The sequence below is a fragment of the Electrophorus electricus genome, chromosome 7, assembly GCF_041902795.1.
Source record: "Electrophorus electricus isolate QZ-2024a chromosome 7, ASM4190279v1, whole genome shotgun sequence".
Taxonomy (NCBI): Eukaryota; Metazoa; Chordata; class Actinopteri; order Gymnotiformes; family Gymnotidae; genus Electrophorus; species Electrophorus electricus.
In genome coordinates, this window is record NC_137503.1 from 8870821 (window position 1) to 8898118 (window position 27298).

Here is a 27298-nt window from a genome sequence, read left to right on the forward strand (position 1 = left end):
CCGAAGCTACGTGTTTACCAGTCAATGCAACCTACAAAGACGTTGTGGTATTCGTACTTTTTCAATCTCCAGTATCGGCATATGAACACAATAGGCTATAATGCTAGATCTTGCTACTAGAAATTGGTTCGCAGATATAAGCAAAGGAATAAATGTTGAATTTTGCCTTGTTAACTCCGCAATCATAAGCATTCAGATATTTTAGTACGTTTAGGTTTACATTTTCCATGCGCGTTTTGTACCTATAACCCCAGGAATCTCGTCACTGAAAACGGCGAATGTGATTTATAATAGGACACCATTTGGAATGCCTGACAGCTATTCTATACATCGGTCGTTAACTGAAATAACAAATAATTTCGAAACAAACCTAAAGTTAAATACTTCAATAATAAATGTATATTTGTTGAAATTAGCTAACACACAGAAAATAAAATGCGTGCATTTTTTTTTATTTTAACGAAGGCAGCAGTGGTCACTATATAATCCTTGATTGGGCCTTCAATCAGAACCTGTAGTGATCAGAAGAAATTCGCCGCTGAGCGACTGGAGAAAGACCAAAGAGGGAGAGAGCTTATTAAAAAAGTACCCTGAGGTACAATTATAGTTGCAGTCAGCTTCAATCGAGGGTCCGAACTCTATATTCTGTATAAATTAACGCAAACTCACTATCGTACTTAAATTGTTAACTCAATTTCTGGGTACATTTGGCTTGGTAGTGAGTATTGATAAATTAGCTGGCTAGCTAGCATATTAGCTAGCTAGCTGGCTGGCTAGCTAGCTAAGTTAGCCGGATAGCTTTTGGCTGTTTTTCGGTAGTTTATAACCAATAGTAAAACGCTGCGAAAACATCTTGGATGCATGTTATTTGCTGTTTAACGGAGCGCTATAAAAAAAAAAGGATAGACGAGGAATTGGATTTCTTGATTTTAGTTGAAAATAAGCTAGCTAACTGACATCGTTGGTTTGGTTAAGTGTTTAGCTAACCTGCTTGGAGGCTCGTTTACGCTATTCTCAAACGTTTCGCCAGGACTGCCGCAGCCAATTCACAACCTGGAAAGTGACCAAACTAACCTGGCTGTCTAACCTTAGACCGAATATTAAACATCTACCAGACCCACGTTCTGCTGAATTGCCTGAGCACGCTCCAGTGACGACCAGAAGTTAATGTAGATAGCCTAGCTAGCTAGCCAGTTGTAGCATCGGGAGAGAGAAGCCGGGTGTTTTTTTTTGTTGTTGTTGTTGTTGTTTTTTTTTACATTTAATTTTTTTTTGTCTAGAATCGGGTAAGTTAAATAACTTTAAATAAATAATAGCAAGGCAATATTGCTACCAATAGTTGTATCGACGTATTGTTACTTTATTCGAAGATGCTAGTTGAACCAATCACATGCTTGCTTATGCTACCAAGTTAGCTCTCTACATTTATTAAAATAGTCAGATAATTATTAGGTTTGCACCTTGCTGAAAAATGATTATTGCTATAGGGCTTAGTAGGCATCAGCTAACTAATATGGCTGGCGAACTCAAGTTTGTTTTGTCCGAAGTGAAAAATAAACTCCCAACAAACAAATTGGCTTACGCACTGTTAATAGTATAACGCTTAGTCTATTTTCTTAATTCTTACTTTATTCTACTGACCAAATAACATTATGGCCACGATAGTTTTCCTTGATAATGATTCACAAATATTTTCAGAGCAATTGGTATACGGCCTGCCTGACTAAACTATTAGAAACGTACATTTCTGGGGGGGCGTTAATTCCCAAATCCGCTATCCGAGATTTGCACTTCACAGGGCACATGCACAACAAACTATGCTGAACTTCCCTCTCAGTTTGTGTTCACATTTAAAATTGATGAGCCTAGTGTTAATTTTTCGTTTTTCTTAGGAAGGATCTTGGTCTATTTGGTTGAATTGATTCCCTAACTTTTCTCCAGCAGGTGCTTCAAGTATTTAATACGGAAGCCATACTTTGGTTTGGCCTCCTGCCTCAGTCATGGAAAAAGATGCCTGTATAGAGGATCAGGAAAATGGAGATAAAACAGTGAAGGATTCTGTAGTAACCTCTGCCTACCGATACACCAAGGTCATTACTGTTTCAAGTTTAATCAGATGAGAAGGCCAATTTTAGTCTTGTTCATGTTGTATCTAATGTCTCTAAAAGGTACAATGAAATTAGTCTTGTTTAATCCAAGTTTTACTTAAGTGATTTTGATTTTTCACAGGAGGAGCTTTTGGAAATCAAACAGTTACCAATCTCTAATGAAAGACCGGAGTGTCTGTCCGAGAAATATGACAGGTGATATTTTATACAAAGGTTGTAAAATTAGTATGTGTTGTGGTGCCACTTTATTCCTTTATGTTCTTGCAGATTTTGGTTATGATCAGTATTTCATGGAATTGGCATGCGTTTTCTTGCTCTACATAACAGCCCAAAGCCCTTTGTCTGATTGTTAGTTGTCCTTCTGAAAGTTGTAAAGATCTCTGAGGAGCTAACCTGTCTTTGTTGCCCATAGTGATGGGGTGTGGGACCCAGAAAAATGGCATGCTTCCCTGTACCCATCAGAGTGCAGCTCTCCAGTGGAGGGATACAAAAGAGACTATGCTGAGGATAGGGCTCCACTGAAACGCAGAATTGCAGGTAATTTGGTGAAATGACACTGCTACAACATTTTTAATAGTTAAGTTTTGATGCCTATTTTTTCTAACATCCACTGAGCATGCATTTCATAGTGTTCCTTGCCATATCCCCCTGCAAGAATGGGATAACTTCCATACTTTTAAAAAATACTTGTCCTTCTAGACCCACGAGAGCGTCTAAAAGAAGATGATTTGGAGGTGGTTCTTAGTCCACAGCGCCGTAGTTTTGGAAGTGGCTGCCAAGTGGCACCTGCTGCCTTGACTCGGCGTCCCATCAGCCCCTTGGAGAATAAAGAAAATGAGTCGCTACGCCTGGGAGGCACACGCCGTATTGGAAGTGGCCGCATAATGGCGACACGTGGCTTCGAGAGGGATGCTCGGGTGGAGAAGGAAAGGGAACGAGAGAGAGAGCGTGACTTTAAGGACAAGAGATTTAGGGTAGTGTGACTGTCCACCTGTTTGATATTTGCAATACGTTTCATATTTTGATATCATGCAATGGGTAAGGCTAGTAGCTATTAAAATCCTACTAGGCTATTTTTTTTGTGAACTGCTGCAGCTCCTGTTCCTTCCAATTCCTTCCTCTGACTAGATCACTTGTCATATGTCAAGTAAAGCATACCAGGAGTACAAACGTTTTGTTGTGGAGTCTGCCTAGCCAGTGTTCATTCCTGAAACTATTATTGATTGGTACTGGTGATTTTATATGCAAAATGTCTAAGCAGAAGAGCTGAATATACAAGAATCCTGGTATTCAAAAAATGGATTTGATTGGCCTAAATTTTAATCTTATAAAGTTGTTAAGGGAAAAGGCATTTTTGTTTTTCTGTGGTGCTGGTCTGGGATGTTAAACCATTAATTATTGGGAAATACACAAGAATAGGAGTGTTGAGAGTAATAATCATAAGGGAAATGGGCATGACTTCATATCTAATTGCTGTTAAATACAGTCTCAGGAAAAATGTCTTGTTTGGTTTTTGCCAAGTATCCGTTTATGTAACTTTATGCCTCTAATTTCAGAGAGACTTTGGTGACAAAAGAGTGTTTAGTGAGAGGAGAAGAAATGACTCTTATGTTGAGGAAGAGCCAGAGTGGTTTTCTGGTGGACCTACCAGTCAGTCAGAGACCATTGAACTCATTGGCTTTGATGAGAAGATCCTGGAGGATGACAAGCGGAAGTCAAAGCGCTCCAGGAAGAGGGCCGAATCTGTGAAAGAAGGCACATAGTGGAATCTTTCCATCTGTGACAATTTATTTCTCAAATTTTGCACGTCTCTCTCAACAGTCGTCAAGATTGCTTAATCACTTGTTTGCTCTGTCTCCTGCAGCTGAGTGCAACGGTGGTCTTTCTGAGGAGCCACGGGTGGTCCAAGAGACAGGAGCTGATCAGGAGGTTCCTCACTCAGTTCTTCCTGAGCAAACACCTGGAGAGTTTGACTTCAATGAGTTTTTCAATCTGGAGAAAACAATGCCTGGCCTGGCATCGGTAAGATATGGGGGACACTGCATGCTTAGGGTGCTGGGGATTTGGGTGAATAGTTTGCATTTTTTAATTAAAAAAAAAAAAAACCTCAGCCATGCACACTTGGGGCATCTTGATTATTGGTTTGTTTGTGTGGTTTTGTTTTTTTTTGTTTCACCCCCCCTCCTTCACCATCCACTTGATGAATCTAGGATGCTTTGTATGCTTCTGCATCTGTCCTGCTTATCTTTGCTCTGTGCTTGATGTTGGATTACTCCTGTATGAAGATGTGTGGTGATCCTTTGGTTTGTGCTTGCTCAAAACTGTTGTTGGAGGCTGAGCTCTTGGCAGATGACCAGATAATTTGATACAAATTTATGCCCATCACTAATACGGGTTAGGTATAGTTTGGATATGTCCTCGATATGAGTCTTTATTGCTCAAGAATCTGTGTTGAAGCTTTGTGGTCTCAGTAATGATAGAAAAATTAATAAATAGAACCTTTTGGTTAATGAGGCATTTGTGTGCTGTGTATGGTACCCATGGTTCTGAAATTTGCCCTCATTGCTGTAAACAGCCTGCAAGCTTTCATCATGTAAGTTCCATCCTCACCCCCACCCCTTCCCCATTACCCTTTCCTGTCTGTTTTATTCTGACGCTTGCTAAGTGCCCCATCAATCCATCTTTCAGATGATTGAAGATGTGCTTGGTGAAGGGCCAGTCACTGCCAGCCGTTTCAGCCGCTGGTTCTCTAGTAATCAGAGTCCCTCTGGTAGTCGTTCTAGCAGCCTGCGTTCCACCCCACACGAAGAGCTGGAGAAACTAGCAGGTAAATAATTCACCCTGCTGAGAATACCGCTACATGTTTCTAATTCTCTCAAAACATAGCCTGATACGGATGCCTTATTTTTGTGTGTATGCACATTTAGGTATAGACCCCCCTGGTAGTTCACCTAGCCAGGGTCCTTCAGCCTATTTTACCCCCATTCCTTCCGAGGAGCGAAAAGAGAAGGTGGATATCTTGGAGCTGCTCCACAAAGCCAAGGTTGACCTTAAGCCTCTTCTCTCCAGCTTGAATGCCAACAAGGCCCGTCTGAAGGAGAGCAGTGAGTACTGCCTGCCAGAAACTTGGAAATATTAGTTTTACCTTTAACAGAATCCTAATGCTGTGATTTCTTTCTGCTAAAGCTAACTCTGGGGCGGTGCTATCACTAGAGGAGGTGGAGAGTGGTTTGAAGGGGCTGAAGTTTCACACTGAGCGGCCCCAGCCATCTTCACGGCAGCTGCAGAGTCAGGGCGGAGGCACGCCTTTCATGGCTGAGCACCTGGAAGAGGCGCTTACTGGAGGCTCAGGTGTCGCGCAGCGTTCACGCGATCCTGATATGTCTGCCTTCAACAAGTTGGTCAGCAGCATGAAGGCAAGTGGGACTCTACCTACCCACCCCAAGGCCAGCGGGAACAGCGTAAGTGTATCGACCCATACTTGGCGTGTGCGTGCATGTACAATCTCTTTTTGCACACTGCTCAGCATCAGGTAAAGTTGCAAATGAGCAAGAATAACTGAATGTGTGAAATGTCTGAAGGAAGAAATGCTGTAATGTGTGTTATAGGTGTGTGGTTACCTGTCAATGTGGCTTGTGATGCAAGTTTCTTAATCAATTATTAGATGTTTTTGGATAGATTAATGATGGGCATAAATTTGTATTCTGTATCTGAGAATATGAATTGCTTGCATTGGAATCATGCATGTGTGGAAATGCCAAATGGCAGATTTTATGGTTTTTGTTGTTAAACAATTTGACATTGCGCTAAAATTCTGGATGTTTTATTAAACTGGAAGCAACTGAGCTAGTTTTGCTTCACCGATTCAGTTTGACAATAAGTTGATCATTTCTTTGACAGACTAGAGGTTGGGTCTTGGTGACCTATGAGGGTGTCTTTTGGATTACAATCAGTATGCATATATAGGGTGTTGATTGACCACAAGTCTATTCAAATAATTTTTTTTTGCTGTTAGAATTGTTTATAGCAAAACCTGAAGATTCATCTTTAGAATTGTTTTACTTTCACTGCAGCCTTAATACCAAGCTCAAATTGTGGAGCAAATAAGATGTAGTGTCTTTGATTTCTGCAATCCAGTGTTCTTTAAAAGAGCTTTCTTTGCCCCCATTTTCCCCCCACCCTGTTTGAGTCTCTCTCAAGGTAAACACAGAATAATGGATAACTACAGTGTTTGGACTAGAGCTCAACCAAACTTTTGGCCAATATTTGTCTTTATTATAGCAGTATGTTTTGGTGGGGGGGTGTTGGTGTGTGTTTTTTAATGGAGCAGGTCTCTAAGATGGCAGAGTAAGTAACTAGGAGGACAAGCTTAAATAACATTTAGTCTGTGGAAATATGACGCGTGACAGTGTATCTTGCAGCCTTGCAGGCACTGTTAGCTGAAGCATTGCTTCCATGATGGCAATGAGGGACCTATTGTCAGATTGTTTATTTCCTAGGGCAGTGATGCTCACAGGCTAGTTATTTTTCACTGGCGAATGGAGTTCTGAATGCCTGTGTTAAAATGGTGTTGGCAACAAAGTTTTGCTACCAGGGCTTGATGCATCTGGGAGAAAAATATGAATGATGCCAAATCACATTGGACTGGGGAGGCACTAGACTGGTACATGCAGTGCAAGCTTGGTTCTAAATCTCTTACCCTCTTTCTTCATGTGCTCAGCTGCAGCAGTCGTCAGAGCCTGCGACCTTGAGCCCCTTACCTGAGACTACGGTACCTGCCACACAGCAGAAAAACATATTCCAGGTGATTTTTCATCTAAAGCTGACCATTTCTCATCTTTTTAAATGATTATTTTTTTATTTTTATTTTTTTCAAAATGAATGTTCAAAGACTTAAGTTCAAGTTTTCTGATAAATTGTAGTTTCTTAACCATTTAGATCTTAAACGCATTTCTCACCATGGCAGATTAGTCCTAGGACTAAATAGCATTTGTATAAATCATTTGGGCTCATTTTCTTTCCTTTGTTATAGGAGCTGTTAGGTGTTCAGGGTGCTCCACGGGCAGGCTCCCCACTTCTGAGTGGACTGTTGCGAAGTTCTGATGCCCCACCTGTTTCTGGCCTAATGGCCCAGCGTGGCTCTTCACCCCCTCTTTTCCCACAGAGGGCTCCTGTTCAGGACTTCTACACAGGTTGCATGCCACCAGGAACAGGTACAAACACCAACAGTCTGCTGATGTTGCTCTGTCCTTGTTTTGCATGTGACGGTCAACATGAAGTTCTTCAGCTCGCTTGACTTGGTGCCGAATGTTGCAGTCGGGATAAATGTTGGTCGTGAGGGTCTCTTCACAATGTGTTACAGCATATAAGAACATGTTGTATTCAGATTTGTTTTTGTGAAAACTTAATGGTTGCCTAATGACCATGTATTTCCTGTGTTGATTCTAAAATGCATGCTGGTTAAAGCTGCTGCAGTCACTTTAGAACTTCTTGCTCATTTCAGTTTGGTTTCCAAACAGGCTTCCCTGTTGGTCCACAGCAGATGCTTGGGGAACAGATTCCTGAGATGCACCGGCCAAGAAGTCCTGTACCAACTCCACAACAGGTCAGAACTTGAAGCATTTTCCAAATACTGCAGTTGCAGGCTGCATAAAGCCATAGAAATCCAATTTGTAAAAATATTTGACACCATGTGAAATTTTGCATGGGTTTCAGATGAGAATGCTGTCAATGGGAGTAGACCAGGCAGAATTGGATGCCTTAATGTTTCAGCAGGATTTAGCAGTACAAGCTCGCCATCAGTATCAACAAGGCTACAATAAGCATGGTCATGATAAGGCCTACCGGAACAGGTATCAGTCTATGTATATTTCCCATGGTAGAGCTGCTATCTGTAGAAACATTAAGTGGTTCACATGCTCCATTTTGTGTATTGTAGACAGCCACGGATGATCCGGTCCCCTGGCCCCCACCTGCCTGGCAGGAATTCACCTGTTGGTGCAGTGACCAGTATGGTGAGTCTACTGCAAAGACAAGAAAACCAAAAGTATATTTTTCCTCTGCCCTGCCTCTCAATAATCTTGTTTATTCCTACTGACTTATTAAAGGTTTTCCTGATTCAGTATGTTGGCTCTAATGCTTTTATTTTCAATTCTGTGGGCTGGGTGGATGTTTAGCATTGGAATATTTCTTGAAATGCCCCCTTGTTGCAGTAAATGGTCATTTCTTGTTTTATGTTATGTCCAGTTATACAAGTCTTGGTGTGGTTTGGGGGGGGTTTTGTTTTTTTTTGTTTTGTTTTTTTGCAGCTGTCCCCATCCTTTACTCCTACCTCAGTGATAAAAAAGATGTACGAGTCAAAAGAGAAGAGTAGAGATGAGCCAACAAGCAGACCTGGAAGCAAAGAGGACACTGCTAACTCGCAGGAAGGTGAGATTCTTTGTAATTTTCTGATGGACTTTTTTTTTTTTTTTTTTTTTTTTTCTTCAGTCTACAGGCAGTTACCATTTTCTTTGGCTTTTTAGGCACTCCCTCCCCCAGCTCCTTCCTTGAGGGTGTAGACAACAGTGGGTCTCAGACAAGTGGGGTAAAGGTCTGCTCCACCCCGGTCTCTGCCCAGAATCGTTCTAAAGAGTCAGAGAGACCCAGGCCCAGCTCCAGCACTGGGCACCACACTCCTGCTATACTGTCCCCGGGTGCCTCTTCCACCTTCCCCAGGCCCATTTACCCAGTGCCCCTGTTGTCTCATGTCCCACTGGTGAGACCGCCACCACCACAGCTGCATCCCAGTGTGGTACAAAGGATGCTAGCACAAGGTATACAGCCCCAGCAGCTTGGACCTGCATTGTTACAAACAGGTTTGTGAATTGTCCTTGACTTGCAGGTCATTTTATGTAGCTTTGTTAAAGGATTGTGATATGAGCTCAGTTGTCATGGGTTACACTCCATGTTATTAAACTATAATTATGCTCTCTTTAGTAATTTTGTTGTTGGAGTTAAATACAATAGAATTGGATTTCTTAAGTCTGTTTGTCTGAACAGGAATATTCCCCCAAACTGTGGATCTGTCCCAACTGCAAGGTCTGTCCCCTGCAATCCTAGGCCAGCCTCTGTATCCACTGGGCACTACAGGTCACCCCCTCATCCCCCCCCGACCTGCTGGGACACACATGCAATTAGCAGTCATGCAGCAACAGAGACCGAGTAAGTACCAAGACACACTTGTCAAATGGACAAATTGTTACCCACTTTCCTTTTTAATGGGTTTTTTGTCTACTTGTGCTACAAGTACATAGTCTCACAAGGAAAAGAATTGGTGACTAAAAATTGTGCAGATAGTGATTTTTGCCTTTTGTGCTTCTGTCTATACAGATGTGCACACAGGACTAACAGGAACCCCTCAGTCACAAGGCCATGGCACGCATCGGACAAACCACTCCCAGAGGAGAGTGGGGAGTCCACCTCTAGGCCTGGCCAAGTGGTTTGGCTCTGATGTGCTGCAGCAACCCCTCCCTTCTATGCCCTCAACTAAAGTAATCAGTGTTGACGAACTGGAGTTCCGCCAGTGACATCCCGCAGCCAGTCGGCAGAGTAAAGACCGACCGCTCTTCCCCATTGCCTTGTGTAATTTGAAAAATGTGAACTTTAATTTCTACGATAATGTACAGATGACAGAGCTCTGCGTGTTTTACATGCTCTGTCATAAGCTTTGCAGATGCTCATAGTTGTTAAAAAGGCCTGAAAGGGGGGGAAAAAGGCAAGTTCTGGACTTTTTTTGTCCTGTTGCTATTGTCAAGTACTGTAGTGAATTATCTTTTTTGGGGTGTTTTTTTTGTACTTTTTCAGTTAGGTAAATGATGTATAGGCCAGAATTGTACAGACTATGGGATTTGGATTAGAATTTTTTTTTTTTTTTTTTTTTTTTTTTTTTTTTTTTTTTTTTTTTTTGGCCCCCCTCTTTCTTCCTTCTCCCACCTCTTTTTTTTTGTTTTGCAGTGGGGAAGGCTTGCGGTGAGGGTTGCTAAGGGAATTTTTTGGGGGGGGGGTTTTGTTTTTTTTTTTTTGTTTTTTTTTTTTTGTTGTTTTTTTTTTGCTTTTTGTTTAGCTGACCGTGTTTCACAAGTAGTGGGATTCCACGTTTCCCACCCTGGACTGTGAGAACAGGCTGCACTACTGATTACTTGTTCATTGGACTGGAGATGCCTACATGTTTAGGAGCAATGCTTCCCTGATCCAAAAGCCCAATCTCTCGCTGGACAAGAGTAGCTGGACCCTGCTAGAACTGAGTGTAAAGGGGCTGCAGTATGGATGTGCCCCCGTCCTTCTGTTTTCCCCTCCCTCTTACCCCTCTCCCCTAGGATGTTTTCGTTACTGAAAGAAAAGCACTGCTCTTGATCACATTTGTTTTAGGGTGGCAGGGGATCAATTAAAGGAAATGTGCTATTAATTTAAAAATAAGCACAAATGGAATTAAAATGTTCAATAAAAAATTCACAATTTCTTTTTGCTTTTTTTTGTTAATGGGGGAGGGGGGGTCTGACTTGTCATTGTGCCATTTCCCTAACATACGAGATGACACATCAGTGACTGTTTTCTAGTGTCTATTGTACATGTGCTCTAAATGAGATCAAAATGTACTTATTTTTAATTGAGGAAAGAAGTGCCTTGTCTGAGCTTGTCTTTTTACATTTAGTGCTAAATATCACTTTTATAATATACCATTACACTACCTGCTAGCATGAGATTTGTTACCTAAGACCTAGGCTGCATACGGTGTACCTGTTTCATGCCACATTTATTTCCCCTTGAATAGCATCTTTGCTTAACAAGCTTCAGTATCCTCTTGCCAACAAGTGTTTCAATATTGTTCATAAAGTGCCTACTTGAACCTGACTACAGCTCTATCTGCTGGCATGACTCAACAGTATAAGATGGGGGGGGGGGGGGGGGGTTTGTATTAGTGTAAATGGTGTTGGAGCTGTGTATTGACAGCTAACAAGGCAGATGTGGTTAATGTGTTCAAAGCTTTTCACAAGTCAAAGATGTTTAATCAGGATGGTGTGGAGGGGAGTGTAGATTTGTAGCTCCTAAAACAATGCAACTGCTGCCCTTTTCATACAGTCCAAACAATCTAAAAGTTGAAGGTTGAGGAAATTCTTATTCCTTAATTCTACTTTCCAAGGGGAGTGCTTGATGTAATTATCTGCTCATTTTAGTTGCTTTACATGTGAATACAAGCCCTTGATGCTTTCTGCTAACTAACACTTCAGAGCTACAGTTATAAATGGCCAGCTGGCTGAGTCAGACAAGAAAAAGAATATAGGAAGGTCATGGATATTACATAGGGTATGTGATGTAAATTCATAAACACATGTTTGACTGTGTAACTAATTGAATAGTTGAAATTCTCAAAAGGTCTATTGTTTATTGCAAGAAAATACTGCTTCAGTTTTAATGTAAAGTATGGTACTTCCCTGCCCCATGTTTTGTTACACTTATTGTGCACTTGAGCTAACTCAATTCATTTTCAGAATGTCTGTTAATCTCTTGACAATTTGGTATGCAAACACAAATCAATTTAATCTCTTAAAATATGATGGGTTTTGCTGTAAATATAGCTGAAGAAGAACGTGGTCACCGGAAATTCAACTAGGCAGATACAGACGCGCTCTACTCTTCAGCCCCAGGCTTAACGGTCCTTATATCCATGATTCTTGTATCTAGTTCTGCCATCTATCTCCAGTTATGAAATGGAACTGACCTTATGTTGATACGTATGGACTTGCTATTTCTAATTATATTGCATTTGTCTTTGAGTTAACTGTTATTCTAGAAGTAGCCTAACCGCAAAGGACTTTTTACCCTCAAAGTATTAGGCTATCGCTGACCGTCTATTATCACACCTGTGGCCCATGGCTGACGTTGCTTATCTGCCCGATCTGATACTACATGGACATCGGTTCATGCACTGTGCGATGCAACACTTCGTTGTTGTCTTTTTTTAAACTAACTGTACTTCGATGCTTTTATTAATAAACAAATACAAAAATATCCTATTATAAATTAGAAAGAGCACATTAATTTTTATCTTTTGATTTTCCTTGCAGTAGGTAAGATTCCTAAATTATGCGGTAAGGCATCTTTTGACCAATTGGAATCGAGAACAAAGCCTCAATATAAATGCGACGTACAGGGTATATGGGTAGACTGTGTCCGTTCTGGGGTTATATGTGAGACAGATAATATAGCACCTCTTCTGCTTTTATGGTTATAGAGGGTTAGGCAAATATAACTTCGCAATGTGACCAGAAAAACTCGAGGGAACTGTTTCAAAGGCGTAGGCTTTAAACGGAAATTTAGCAATTGCGTTAACTTGGCCAGACATGCTAGCTGTTCCACACGATGACTGTACAAAATATTAATGTTTCGAGTTAAATAGCAAGAAATAATAATGTTGTTAAGGAAATGTATTAAACTGGTTTATTGGAATGCCGACATAACTAGCTATAGATATGCTAATAGTATTGAGTTGGTTGTAGGTGGGTTAATATGAAACTTGGGGGAGGGGGTGGTTTGCTTTTCCCCTTTGAGACCTTGAAGGGGGCGGAGCCCTGAGTATTTATCGGTTCAGGAGAACGTCTGCATATGCCATTCACTATTTGTATTAGAATCGGATTAAGTCTGGTTGGAGCAAAGTGCTGCAGTGTAGTCCGCTTTTGTTCGCTGAATGTAATTGTCTTTTGGGGGAGGGGTATGGGAGGGGGAGGGGGGATTGCTGGAAAACAAGGATGTGAATTCATAACGCGACAGAGGGAGAAGAGACAAGGAACATAAACAATATGTAAAATTAATTAAAACATGATCTTAAGTCTAGCAATACATTTGGTTTGTGAAAATACGTTAGTAGAGTTTGGTTTCACTGTCACTGGTACAAAGCGATCCTATTTTTCTCAGCAGACGAAATAAAGCAAGAACCATACCCCTCCCTCCAAACAAAGGTCAAAGTTCACAGGAAGCTGGGGGGCTGCCATTTTTCCTTGCTAACATGTTAGTTGCTAAAACGAAGAGGGGTGGTCGTTGTTGAAAGGTTTTTGTTTATTTTTCCACGGACCCCCAGGGGCTGGTTTTCCATTTACGTTGTCACCCTCTTTGTCACATGTGTTAGACGTCGTTGTTGAATGAGGGCGGCATGGAGAGAACGGAACAGTCGTGGAATTCTTCATATACATACCAGGTGAGCAAGCATAGCGCCGAGATGCTACATAACCTCAACAGTCAGAGAAAAGATGGAGGCAGGTTTTGCGATGTGATCTTACGCGTCGGAGAAGAAAGCTTTCCTGCCCATAAAGCGGTACTCGCTGCATGTAGTGAATATTTTGAGTCAGTGTTCAGCTGTCAAACCGAAGGTGACGGCGAAGGTAAAGAACTGGAAATGCACACGATAAGCCCCAAAGTTTTTAGAGACATTTTGGACTTCGCGTACACCTCAAAGATTGTAGTGCGCCTGGAATGCTTTCCGGAGCTGATGACAGCGGCGAAGTTTCTGCTAATGCGCTCTGTCATCGAAATCTGTCAGGAGGTGATCAAGCAATCCAATGTTCAGATTCTCGTTCCTCCTTCGCGAGGAGGAGACCACAGCTTTCACCGTGCTTCAGGGAACCCGGAGCTGTCAAATCCCTTGCACGCGGATACGCCAAACGGTGCAGTGTTTACCAACAACGGGCAATCACACAATATTAATAGTGACGGTGGCACTGGTCCGACACGTTCTAGCGACAGTTCCCATCCACCCATAACGGCTGGAAGGCTGCTCGTCTCCCCTTCAGATTTTACCGGGAGTCCCTTGAACGGTGAGGGCTCTACTGGCTCCAAACGAGGCAGAGGACGACCGAAAAAAGAATCCGCGATTGGCCCCATCACATACAATAACGGTACTACTAATGAAAACGAAGGCCTATTTCCGTGTGGAATTTGTGGTAAAATGTTTACAGACACTGTCCAGCTAAGGAACCACGAAGCACAACACGCAACTTTTAGCGGTGGAGTCAGCACTGGGAGAGAACTGGTATCGGTGGACATCCCTTCAATGATCCCTCACTCCCAGTCCGGATTGCACGAAAATGGACTGCCCGCGCACAGCGCAACGGACAGCAGTCGTAAACGAGAGAGGACAAGGCGACACGTTGGATGCGACCTCTGTGGGAAGGTTTTCAGAGACGTCTATCACCTAAACCGACACAAGCTATCACACTCCGGTGAAAAGCCTTACGCTTGCCCAGTGTGTGGGTTGCGCTTCAAACGTAAGGATAGAATGTCCTACCATGTGCGTTCTCACGATGGCTCTGTGGGTAAACCATACGTCTGTCAGAGCTGCGGAAAGGGTTTTTCAAGGTGAGTTATGTTGAATACATATTTACTCTTATTGGTTGATGTCTTAGTAGACATGCCAGCATTAAACTGTAGAAAGTGTGATTGAAAAAAGTATTTTTAAGGAAATGTATTTAAATAAAACATATAAAAAGTAGGTTTGGTCTTAAAATGAATAAATAGATGCTTTATATATATATATATATATATATATATATATATATATATATATATATATAACTTTTTTTTTTTTTTCTCTCATTGCCTTTTTTGGTATCTTTGATGTATTTGCAGGCCAGACCATCTAAATGGACACATCAAACAGGTGCATACCACAGAAAGACCTCATAAATGTCAGGTGAGAGATACTGAACTCTGCTTACTGAGTTTTAAGTCAAGTATTTTTAAATAGTTCTGATATTTTTAAATGCGTTACTAGTAGTGCTTGGATCCCTATTGTTTTTGTTAGTCTTCTGCTTCTTCTTCTTCTTCTTCTTCTTCTTCTCCCTTAAAACGAGTCATGCAAACCAAACCGTAAGTCCTACAGACATGAAACTTGGTCAATAGGTAGTAGTCCCTCCCTCTACTCAGGTGCACAACTCTGGCCTGATCAGACTATAGGTGGTGCTATGGTGTACCCAAACGTTTTCCAGTGCATAACTCACACACCGTAAGTCCTAGAAACAGAATTCCACTTCCAATTAATTCCTTGGATCAGGCCAAACAAAAAAACCTGAAGAACAATTTAGCTCCATCCACTTAGAATTTTTTTGCTAATTTGCATAATAAGCAAACCTACTTTTACGAACCAGTCCTAGGTTTTTCACCCAATCACCACAGTTTTGGTGCCAAAATACTCAGTAGACTCCGAACCTCAATAATGATCAAAAATATTTTGACATTTCAAAACAATATGGCCACAATATGCAAATTATTATTTTTGGTTAAACACATATTTTGCCTAAATGGCTATAACTCATGAATGCTTAATTCAATTTTTATGAAATTTCATATGCTGTTTAGGTCACTGGGGAGCCTTATTTGTTTTTGCGAATGTATGTCAATAGGGAGTGCTATAAACCCTATAATACTATATCTCAGCATCGCAACATCAGATCAACTGAAACTTTGCATGCTGCATACTTTAGCGATAATATGCAAAGATAATTAAGGATTAGCAATATCAAAAATTGATCACCATTGGCCAATAAGCATTCAGAAGTCATTTGACAAACTTAACATTGACTAATCATGATGAAACTTAAATTCTGTGGATATGTAAGGATTCTCTGTGACTCTGTAGAGTTTGGCCAAAAGATTTGGCCATTAGGGGGCACTATCCAGAAAATCAAGTACATCTCCTACATATTTACACTTAGGAACATAAAACTGGATTTAAATGATTCCATGCAGGAGTCCAAACAACTTTGCAACTGGAAGTGCTTCTCAAAACTGTTAAGTTTTGGCACATTCATTAATTGTAGAAAATTTGCTCTTTTTGGACTAGTCCTAGGATTTTCATTCAATCACATCAAACCAGGTCTTGAAATAATCTTTAGTGTCTGAAACTAAACATTTTTAATAATTATTTACTTTTTGACTGTATGTGGCTGCATCATATTGATCAAAGGGGTATGAGTATCACTTTTCTTAGTCATATCACTGAAATGCTCTCATAGTCTGAGTTTGACCAGAATGGAAATGTATATCCACACTACCATCCTGAAGAAAATTGTATTGTTTGAGGCAATTTCATCACCGGGAGGCCCTATAGTGCAGAATTACCCATTTTGCTTATAATCAGGAACAGCATGTCACTTCGACACAAAATTCTACAGACACACATGTAATGACAGTCTGATGTTGCCAGCAAAAATTGAACCAGTTATGACACTGGGAGGCTCTACGGTGCAGAATTACCTATTTTGCACTTATTCATAGGCCTTGTGTTCAAATCCCTAAATGGACAGGAAAGGTAGTTCAAATCCACACAGAAATTTACAGACATGCATGTATTGACAGTCTGATGTTGTACATTGATGTCAGATTCAGAAGATTATGGAATGAACATGCCAGTTTGTAAAGTTTAAATATTCATAAGACATGCACTACTTGTAGTCATAGTATCATATAATCAGCACAGGCCTTTAGCTCAGCACAGTACAGTTCTTAGCTTTTTATACCAGCACCAAGTACTCAAAATCTCACCAGAATTCACAGTGACACAAACACAAACACAATTCCCCACTTCTAGTGTTCACCTAAACACTGCCTCTCCCACCCAGACTCGCACAACCCCACCCACCCTTCTGTGGTTTACCTAAACACCGTCTTTCGTTTTCACCCTTTCTGTCTGTCTCTCTCTCATACACATACACACCTACCTACCTACCTACCGCTATGGTTTACCTAACATCGTCTTTCTTTCTCTCTCATTCTATCTCTCTCTCTCTCTCTCTCTCTCTCTCTCTCTCTCTCTCTCTCTCTCTCTCTCTCTCTCTCTCTCTCTCTCATACACACACACACCCCTACACACCCCTACACACCCCTACCTCTAGATTTAACCTAAACGCTGCCCCTCACATACCAACACACACCTCTGTGGCTTTCCTAAACACTCTCTCTCTTTCTCTCTCACTCAAACACACACAATCAAACTGACATTTGGCTTTTTACTTATCATCTTGCCAATGTGTGTGGTCACAGTCTTTAACATATGCTTTCACTCATTTAATTCACATCTAAACTTCACACAATACTTCACAACTTTAATTTGAAGTGTGCTTGATGTGTTAATATTATTTTAAAAAAAAGTTACAGGAATGCAATATCTTCCCAGCAATTGGAAAGAACAAAGCTGTTTTGTGGTAAATTGACAGGCTGATGGATATTCAAACGTCTAGGCAACTGTATGCAAGATGAAAACTCACTACAATAGCTATGTCACATTTATTTCATTCTTGTTATCTCTCAGAGGTTTGCTAAATGAGCTGAATTATGTACAAATTACATATCTTTTGACAAAAGGAGTACAAATTTACTGCATGGCTTAACTGCATGGCTTAACCTACAAGATACCTCAAATACTTGTTCACATAAACTTCCTGAAGCCCCCCAGTAAGTCTAGTTTGTATGAATATATGATACAGTGTAAAAGTTAATTATGTTTAATGAAATACTGTATAGAACATCACAGTAAACAGGGTCGCACAAGTGTACTTGCAGTCATATTATTATATAATCAATGTAGGCTATTACAACAGCACATGGTTCTTATGTTTTTATACCATCAGCAAAAGCTAAACTTAGAAATTCACCACCATTTCACATTAGAACCAACATGCCAGTTTGTACATTTTAAACACCTTGAGTTTTTAAAAGTGTTTAAAATGTTTTCACAATTGTGATGTAAAAATATAAAAAACCAAGTTCAGAGTAAACCAGGCACATGCTCATAGCCTTTCACTCAGTCCCGTAACAGCTAACCAGTTGTAACATTTAGTGGAACTTAATTCTATACATTAACACTAGTTCTAAGGCATCCACTACTTGCTGTGTGGTGCAACAAACAATAGAGCAGCACTGAACAGATTTTCACATTTGCTACTGTATACATTTTAAAACCTTTAATCAAAGGTTCAAAGGTTCAAAAGGCTTTATTGTCATTTCAGCTATATAAAAGTACACAGCAAAATGAAACGATGTTCCTCCAGGACCATGGTGCAACACAAACCAAGTGCAAACAATACAATACAGTGCAATAATACCATACAAGAAATACAAGACAGGACCAATACACAATGAACAGACATTATTTTGACCAGTACAGTACTGGGAATATGTAAAGCAGGTTTGTGCATGTCTGTCTGTACTTTCTTGTTAAATTTGCAAGCACCTCATTCACATGTCCAGTTAATCAGAAAACTATTTCATTGATATCTAACCACCTTGTTCACAACATCCTTGGGAAATGGTGGATAAAGTCAGAATGTCATGTGTCCATGGCAGGTGGTTTTTGCGTCCATGTTGCAAGTCATGTCAGACTTGCTTAGACCTGGAATTGCCGCTTGTGGTTATATCTATCTATTTATTATTATTATTATTATTATTATTATTATTATTATTATTATTATTATTATTATTTATTTGTTTGTTTTAAAAGGGGGTGATTAAAAAAATTGTTTACTTCCAGTGTGACTGACAGCCAATGCAAATATTGGATTATACTTGAATACAGATCATTTATGAAGGAAAGGCTACAATCGTCTCTGTATAGGAAAGGTCCCATAACCTATAATATTTGTATCTTCACTGGCCAGTGCTGAAAAATAGAAGCCCATATGAAATATGGCCTATTTATTGACCTGCCTCTAGCTTTTTATCTTGTAGTGGCTTCTTTTAATATAAAAATTTATTTTTAAGTTTGCAAAAGATCTTAAAACATAAATGAAAGTCACAATTGCCTTTTTTTATAGGTTTGTAATGCATCTTTTGCAACACGAGATCGTCTGCGGTCACACCTGGCCTGCCATGAAGATAAGATACCATGCCAAGTGTGTGGAAAGTTTTTACGCGCTGCATATATGACAGACCACCTGAAAAAACACAGTGAAGGACCTCACAACTACTGTGGCATATGCAATAAAGGTAACCCTGATACACAAACTAATTCTGCATCTGATGGCAAATCAGATGCAAACTACAAATTGCTACTTTGCATAGGACACACCTGCATTTGCAAAAAGATAGACTATGCTTACAAGTGTGGACACACAATGACAAATATGTAACGCTGATGTTGGAACTAAGGATAGAAGCATTGGTTGAACTTTGATTCACTAACTGTGCTAACATGAAAAATTGCATTCACTCATACATACAAGCACTTCCACATTTTCCCATTTGAATTATTGCTTAATTCAGGCCTATGAAAACATGTTTATGGAGTGTTATTTAGATCAACAGTTGTGGATTGCTACTGCAGTTATAGGTCCCTGAATCTGTAGTTGAGTTGAGTTCATTAGTTCATTAACAGTGAAAAGTGTTTGGGTTCTTTTTTTGTTTTTTCTTTCTACCATATCTCAGAGAAAATAGGAAATTGTAATCGTAATGTAAAACAAGACCCTGCTTGTTCCATTTTTCCTTCTCTTGTTGTTTTGCTTTTTGCTCCTCCGATGGTGTCAGGTTTTTCCACTGCGTCCTACCTAAAGGTACATGTAAAAACGCACCACGGCTCGTCCATGCTCCCTTCCTCCACAGCACACCAGTTCCCAGAGCCGCGTTCCAATGGGCCACAGATGCACAACGGCGCCCCCTACCACTCAGGACGCCAATGCGCAGTGGAAGGCAAGCAAGCCTCCCCCACCAGCGTCCTTATCATTCGCTCGCTCACTTGCTCGCTCGCTATTTCACCCTGCTGCTTAATATCTGCTTGCGAATAGCCCTCCCTCACATACACACTTACATGGTCCATATTGTTGCACTAATTTCTCCAGTCACCGGAAGGTACTTCAGGACTTCTATTTCAGAAGATGTAAACTTTATGTAGTGTATCTTAGAGTTGTGTTCATCTTAAACTGGGATTTTGAAAGAGGAAAAATATTTAGAATAATCTGAATAAAGAGGTGAAATGTGTTGAACTCATTTAAATTCTTAGATGTGCACATTTGATTCTTATTAATATCAGGTTCATATCCATATGAGGTATTGGAATGTGGCCTTCTTACTTTTCAGCAAATTATCACAAGCAAATAGCTTGTTTAAACAGACAAATCCAGTCAGGTTTTCAGTTGGACATTGGAGAGTAAGTCTGATTGGAGCATCTGAAAAGGCTGGTGTTTAATCTTGACTTTATAAGCTTTTTCAGTTCGATCCACAGGAGTAAATGGCTGACCAGTCTGGTGGCTACTGCACTGCATGTATTTACACTGAAACTGGCTCTTGCTCTGTGAGGTCAAGGTGCACATTTGAGTAAGGCTGCAATGTTCTGTTAGTTTGGAAGCCTCAGTTGTCTATCTTTTAAGAAATAAAAATTTTTTAAGCAAGGTTTTGAAATTTTGAAACTTAAGATGGTTAACATTTTATTTTCCTGACATTCTGCAAAGTCTAAGATCAGGCGAGTGTTTTAATTTCACACCAAATTGCTGTGATTGTGTTGAAAATAAGTTTGGTGCTTTGTTTGCTAATGTAAAAGAATGAATCAATGGTTGCAGCCCTACCAGCTTTGTCTGTTATGGAAACCTTACACTACCGAGTTAGCATGGCAACATATTTCTGTCTGTTTCTTTCTGTCATTTCCATCACATGCTGGCTAAACAAATGTTTCTTCCATTAATGCATGTGCAAATTTAGGCCTGTATTTTTTTGTGCACTTTTTTTAATGGACCTTTTTTCATACAATTATTGCCATGGAAACCAGCAGCCTGTTGTTGGGGTATGCTGAGAGGATATTGGAGAAGAAGAATTTGGTCTTGGTTGTTGAGTGCAAGTGTTTTTCCATTGTTCCAAAGATGTTCTATTAGGCTTTTTTTTTCCTACATACTGTGATGCTTGGCATTTTGGTCAACTTTTAGTGGTGGTAAGAGCACTGGGAAAAATTGAGTGTTGCTTTAGAGAGAATTATATTAAATTACTATTATATTAAGTTATAAAATATATACTTATTTAGCAAATATCAGTTCATTTTGCAGTACTCAGCTGAAAGTACTTGGTAATGCATATTTGTGGTTAGGATTATTTATATTATGTGGTTATTTACATAATTATGATATGTTTTCTGAGTTATTTTAAGGAAACAATGCAGGCTCCAAAAATGAAAGAATATAAGAAATAGAAAAACATCAGAAATGAGGCATTAACTTTACATCAGTGCTGAAATCATCACTCGTGTTTTTTAAGATGGGCTCCAACAATATGTCTGCAGGCTTGGCAAGTAATGAAGGAAAAAGATTCATTCACTTGTGGTATTGCTCAAACTGCACTTGAATTGTACACTAAAAGTACATAATTCAAGCTATGGTGAGTAACTACCCAGTGTGGTGTGTACACGAACTGATGTGAAGTTAATCATCATTCTGGGTGTACTTGACAGAAAATTTCCCCCTGGCCTCCCTGTCTCTCCTTCTGTCTATCCCTCATCTCCTTTCTCCCTTGTTGGGATGGTTGATAATGGTGTAGAGCTTTGCACCAGTCGCCGGCTCCTGGTTACCTTTCCTGAGACTGAGGGGTCATTTCGGGGGCTTTCAGGGCCTCCGGTTCTCCCCCAGCCAGGCCCTCCTGCCCTTGGCTTGCAGCCTGAGCTGCTCCTTGGCAGGCCAGGGACGACTCCCTATGTCTGGGAGTGTCGCTCTACTGGAGCATCAGGCTTCTCTCTGCATGGGCCTCTCGCAGGTCAGTATGGGCCAGCCGGAGGGTGGGCGTGGGATGAGCCGAACACTGCTTTTGCAACATAAGATATAAGCTGTTACGACTAATGGCTCAGTGTAGGATGTACTTGATCTGCTCTTTTGAAAAATAATTAGAATCAGGTTTTCTGAATGGTTAGGAACAACACCTGCCAAATGTATTACAAGGAACCTTCAAGAAAGCTAAACTATATATAAACTATATATATATATTTTATTTTATTTTATTATTTTTTTTGGGGGGGGGTGTTGTTTGTTTGTTTGTTTGTTTATGTTGTTTATGCTGGCTGACTTTGTTCCAAGTGATCCACACTATCTTGAGTTGTTGTATTGGTAATTAGTGCCTTCTCTGATTTTGTACACAATGTGAAAATTATTTAGTTTTCAGACATTTCTGTGAAGGTTCCTTTGTGTACATCCTGAAATATAAATTAATTATATAAGAGAAGATTTAATAAGAAACACAGTATCCTGGACAAGCACCAAAGCGTGCATCTATGAAAACCTAGTTGTTTTGGAGACATATTAAAGTCTTTACAGTAGTCTTTTCAGGTTGATCTGTTACATCTTTTGATATTGCCACACAACAATTCATGGATAATTCAGACATGTGATAAATACTTCTTCTTTTATTGGAGTTCACTTTGCAAACTACAAGCTGCCAGCTATATAAGTTGATTGGCCTGCTGATGGTAGAATTAGAGGCTGAACACTTTCTAGTGTTGCTGTATTCACTGGATATTGTTTTGTGCTCACACATGTAGGGTCATGTATAGTGGCTGTTGTTTTTACTTATTTATTAGACATTGTGCATTTGATTTGCTGCTGACTTTTATTTAAGATAGAAAAGGAAAACAGTGGGACACAGTGGTTGGACTTGGATCATACTTTTATACATACAAAGGCAATCACGATGTGTTGATAAGAGTGAATCAATTGGCCAGTGTGTAGTCATTTGTTGTTTCGATTCTGAACAAACGCAAATCAACTATTGTGTCCAAATAGAGATGATGTTGTTGCAAAAGTAATGAGCAAGACATTTGCCTGTTCAGTTTAATCTATATAAAAACCAGTGGGATTTTCATTACTGTGCTTGTTAAAACGTTTAATTCCTTCCTTTTAAATTGTTTCAGTAATGTACCTTTGTATCAAGTTCTTGTTTGCGTTCAAAGACTTGTGCAGGTAATGGTAAGTTGATCTACATATCTTGCCTAATGTGAGGTTCTTTCTCTTTTCCCCCTCTTTCCCTCTCTGCCTCTGCCACATCTCATTTCCTCTGATCTTTCCACCCCCACCCCACTCTGTGTTTACCTCAGACGGGCAGGAGAATGCTGGGAAGTGCCCCCATCAAGATTCTGATGGTTCGGAAGCCGCATTTGGCGATCTCTCCAATGGAGCCGACCTCAAGTCTGAGCAGAAGGCTGAGGGCGAGGAGCTGAGGGCAGCCTCACTGGTCTTCAACGGGGAGGCCAATGGCACTGCGGCGGTGGCCTGTGGCTCCAAACAAAAGACTGACGCGGAGAAAAAGTTTGCATGTGGCGAATGTGGCCAGACCTTCCGCACAAAGTCTTACCTCAGCAAGCACCAGCAGCGGGTACACAAGAAACACAGTGGGGCTGGACCCAGCCTGGGTGACCTCGGTTCACCCTTCTCCCCCCAGCAGAACATGTCACTGCTGGAGTCGTTTGGGTTTCAGATTGTGCAGTCGGCTTTTGCGTCTTCACTAGTGGACGCTGAGGTAGGGAGCAGTGGTATGGGCTTAGGGGACAAATGACTCCACAGAGAGGAAAATGGCCATGTTCTTACTGAATGGGAACAGGTTTGACAGTAACTATGGTTCTACCTTTTATCATCTGTCATTGTAAACTACTTTTTCTTTTGTGTTGCTTGCTGTCAATGTTTATCAGTCATCTAATGTTTTAAAGTATGTTTGCCAACATGTTTTGTTTTTGTGTCGATGTGAAACAATGAATCATTCCCCACCCCGGTAGTGAAATGTATTTTTAATTTTATATATATATATATATATATATTTTACACACACACTTAATAGTTGAGTTCTAGAGAAAGCCAGACCACTTGCAGTTTGGGCTGGCTGTTATTCAAATAAATTACACCATTAGAATCTACCCATAAAATACATTTATTTAATGTCTCAGCATGTCTGAATGTTTCAGACACAATTTAAAATCAATGAGAATTATAAAACATTTTAAATATTGTGTCCTAATTTTGGTTAGCTCAATTTAATTTCTTTGCAAGATGGATTCTTTTTGGTTATGCAGAGTGTACGAGTTTTGAATATACAGCAGGGACCAATTTCAGGTATGACTGTAAGATATTGCAAGAAATGAAGAGTATATTTTATTAACTTATTGATATTAGTGTCCCTGTCTCCTTTATGAAATGATTTATATAAAAGTTGTTGTTAAAATTTAGATCTGTGGTGTGCTATTTTGTCTTTCAATTGTGTCTGACAGGAGGCCAGCAAAAGAGCTTCAGTGTGTGTGAGCACGATGACTGATGTGTAAATGTGTGGGCCAGGGTCTCTTAATCTTCAGAATGTAATATAATCAGAGGGCTTTTTTAATATATCAGATTTTTTTTTTCTATAAGGTTCAATACATTCCTGCTTAACTTAAGAATTCCTATATGTGTATAATGTTCATATATGTAAGAAATGTGTATATATCTATATCTATAAATATATGGCCAACATTGTTAGTTTGTGAGTGGGATACTTTGAATATAACGTTTTCCTTGGCCTTCCTGGATGAATGAAACTTTTTAAAATGGAGAATTATGATTTAAAACAAAGTCTAAGTTGTATGAAGTTGGTAGCGGCAAACTCACTCTTAGTTTTTTTGTGTGCAGGTTTTTGACTGTGTGACTGTATAAACTGGCATTGTGTGTGCGTATTTCCCTGTAGCGTGTGCCATCACTGTTTCTGATCTAAATTTCATTGTTTCCTTTATTTGTACCCTCCAGCTTAACGGTATGAACTACTGTACAAGTCGGCAGTGTATTAAAAGGACATGAGAGGTTAGGAAAACCTTTAACTGCATCATACTAGCTTGCTGACAAATGCTTTCTGGTGTGCCTGAGAGGCTTGTTTTATGTGTATGTGATGGAATGCTGGTGATGTATTTAATTTGGTCATTTTGGGAGCTGATCATGTTACCATTCATTAGTTTTTTATTAAAATATGTTTTAAAATACAGCCATGTTCTAATTTAGTTCACAATAACTTGGAAATTTGTAACAGACATTTTCAATATGAGGCTTGTTATACTGATGTGTAATCTAAGTAAGTTGATGGTTGTCAGTTTGATGTAGGTTTCAAACACATAGTGACTAGGGCTTCAAGATCAAAGGAACTGTACAACTGCTTGGTATTCCCTTCATGACAGCACAGTGGCAGGCTGCTTTGACTCTTTGCCAATCAATCCCTCCAGATTGTTGGTGTCAATCTAGAATTTCATCTCACTGTTTGAAGAATTATTTCGTAGTCAGTGTCAACCAGTGTGTCTCTCTCAATGCCACTCCAGCATTCTGAGGCTGATTTGAGTGCATTTAACCTTTATTTGTTTGATAAATCAGATGGGCCTTGTTTAAGATTCAGTGCTCAGTGATTATATACTGATATGTTTTTTTCATGTTTTCGTGGCACATTGTATCACTGGAAATATGTATTTTTCAGTCACTGTTTTATTTGTATTCTGCTTAAGTTTTTCTATATGCGTATGTTGCAAAGTGCCTTCCCAGTACTGATTGTGAACAGCAATGGGTAGGAAAATCTGTCATAAAAGGACCATCTTCAGCATAACCATGTACACAAAGTGACTTGCATTGACACTTTTGTATAAAGACATGCACATAGAAAAAGAAATGTACATTTGTATGTATGTTTGGTATTTTTTGTTCTGACAATAAGTTGTTTCTTTGCAATTTATGTCGAATTTCATTAATTTTTTTTTTGACATTTGGATATAGACATACTTTTCTATTGATGTTTGTTTTTGTACACTGTTTTGTGTCTTTGTTCATTTGCTACAGAGATGAGTATAAAATAAAATGTATTTGAGAACATTTTTGATTTAATATATTTTCAGTGCTATAATGCACAGTGTAATATTGGCTTTGAAAGGGACTCCTTTAATGCTTTCATACTTAGTTTCTTGGTTTCCTCTTACTCCCACCATGGTATTATGTTGTAGCTAGTCAAACTGTTCTATGTGAAATTTAGCAGCCAAGTAGATAAAACCAATCGAGCACTCACATGCCTACTCTTCTAGCACTGCCACTAAAGCTAGAGTGTCTTGCATTAGTATTCATTTTGCTTTCAACCTGGAATTAAAATGAACGTATTTGAAATGATATATCATGAATCGACACGTAATAGTCCACAATATTGACACGAGGAAAGTCAGTATAGTTAGCTAAATTAAAACTGATGATTGCATAAATATTCACCCCCACTGATGTGAAAACACCCAAATATATTCTAGTGTGCTCAACTGCCATAAGTTTATTATTTGAATTATTTGAACCTGCAACCAATTAAAATGTTATATGATCTCAATATATTTACACCATGTCCTAGACAGTAACCAGAGTTTGAGACAATACCTACATAAACATGAAGTCCAGGGCACTATTGAAAGAGGGCAGTAATCAGAGAAGCAACCAAGATGCTGAAGGTTGCTCTGAAGCAGATGCAGCTGAGATGGGGAAAAGTGTATTTCCAAGACACTCCACAAGGCTGGACTTTATGAAAGAGTGTCAAGAAGAAAGCCTGTTTTGCAAAAGCCATTGGAAATTGTGTTTGGAGCTTTTGCTAAACAGCATCTTGGAGACTCAGCAGACATCTGGAAAAAGATCTGATGGGCTCCATGTAAAGTGCTTTGTATGGCACAAACCATGAGAACATCGTCCCTACAGTGAAGCGTGGTGGTGGCGTGCAGTGTGGACGTTTTTCGTCTGCACAGACTGGAAAGCTTATGAAGTTAAAGCCAAGGTGGATGGAGCAAAAAACAAAGGAATACATAAAGCAAACTTATTCAATTTGCCTAAGACTAGGATGGCAGTTAACCTTCCAACAAAATGATGGATGTAAGGGGGCAGGGGTGAATATGATGAACAGATGTCTGATTTGTCTAATTAAGTTTTGTCATGAGAAATATTTTCCACATTCAAATTGTGAAGAAATGTCACATGGTAACCAACCCAGTTGCCAAATTATAACAACAAAATGTGATAAACGTTTTGGTGCAGTGGGGCATACATCATCTTTTCATTTTGATATAGTTAAAAAAAACTTTCAGGTGACATAAACCTTTTTAATGCTGTTAGTTTGCTGAATTCTCATGAGATTTACACATATAGCTGAAGACATTTGGCATGTTAGGTCAGCTCATCTGG

General features: G+C 39.8%; 2 protein-coding genes across 8 annotated transcripts; both read left to right on the forward strand.

Moving 5' to 3' along the window:
- The first annotated feature begins 488 nt into the window (after positions 1 to 488).
- Positions 489 to 10608, forward strand: eif4enif1 (eukaryotic translation initiation factor 4E nuclear import factor 1). Of its 5 annotated transcripts, none has more exons than XM_027007882.3 (19): positions 489 to 595; positions 1945 to 2090; positions 2230 to 2303; positions 2521 to 2645; positions 2808 to 3082; positions 3665 to 3863; positions 3973 to 4130; positions 4797 to 4935; positions 5036 to 5212; positions 5295 to 5569; positions 6829 to 6912; positions 7141 to 7321; positions 7628 to 7713; positions 7824 to 7960; positions 8047 to 8122; positions 8417 to 8537; positions 8633 to 8965; positions 9150 to 9311; positions 9480 to 10608. In XM_027007882.3, the coding sequence occupies exons 2-19, from the start codon at positions 2001 to 2003 to the stop codon at positions 9674 to 9676; spliced, it is 2889 nt and encodes a 962-aa protein (XP_026863683.2). In that variant the 5' UTR covers positions 489 to 595; positions 1945 to 2000; the 3' UTR covers positions 9677 to 10608. The 5 variants fall into 5 exon arrangements, with proteins under 5 accessions (XP_026863683.2, XP_026863682.2, XP_081574342.1 ...); XM_027007881.3 differs by having other exon boundaries at positions 521 to 595; positions 1942 to 2090; XM_081718216.1 differs by having other exon boundaries at positions 537 to 1286; positions 9210 to 9311.
- A 2329-nt stretch (positions 10609 to 12937) lies between these two features.
- Positions 12938 to 25964, forward strand: patz1 (POZ/BTB and AT hook containing zinc finger 1). Of its 3 annotated transcripts, none has more exons than XM_081718074.1 (6): positions 12938 to 14498; positions 14769 to 14832; positions 18950 to 19121; positions 19659 to 19820; positions 21651 to 21863; positions 23194 to 25964. In XM_081718074.1, the coding sequence occupies exons 1-6, from the start codon at positions 13297 to 13299 to the stop codon at positions 23649 to 23651; spliced, it is 2271 nt and encodes a 756-aa protein (XP_081574200.1). In that variant the 5' UTR covers positions 12938 to 13296; the 3' UTR covers positions 23652 to 25964. The 3 variants fall into 3 exon arrangements, with proteins under 3 accessions (XP_081574200.1, XP_081574201.1, XP_081574202.1); XM_081718075.1 differs by having other exon boundaries at positions 12939 to 14498; positions 19734 to 19820; XM_081718076.1 differs by lacking the exons at positions 19659 to 19820; positions 21651 to 21863 and having other exon boundaries at positions 12952 to 14498.
- Positions 25965 to 27298: the final 1334 nt, after the last annotated feature.

Excerpts from the sequence above, each read along its gene's own strand:
- eif4enif1 (XM_027007882.3), top strand. The coding sequence starts at position 2,001 with ATGGAAAAAGATGCCTGTATAGAGGATCAGGAAAATGGAGATAAAACA. Across the intron at positions 2,091-2,229 it reads CTGCCTACCGATACACCAAG|GAGGAGCTTTTGGAAATCAA; the intron begins GTCATTACTGTT and ends GATTTTTCACAG. Across the intron at positions 8,966-9,149 it reads ACCTGCATTGTTACAAACAG|GAATATTCCCCCAAACTGTG; the intron begins GTTTGTGAATTG and ends TTGTCTGAACAG.
- patz1 (XM_081718074.1), top strand. The coding sequence starts at position 13,297 with ATGGAGAGAACGGAACAGTCGTGGAATTCTTCATATACATACCAGGTG. Across the intron at positions 14,499-14,768 it reads TGCGGAAAGGGTTTTTCAAG|GCCAGACCATCTAAATGGAC; the intron begins GTGAGTTATGTT and ends ATGTATTTGCAG. Across the intron at positions 19,122-19,658 it reads CTGTGGCATATGCAATAAAG|GTTTTTCCACTGCGTCCTAC; the intron begins GTAACCCTGATA and ends CGATGGTGTCAG.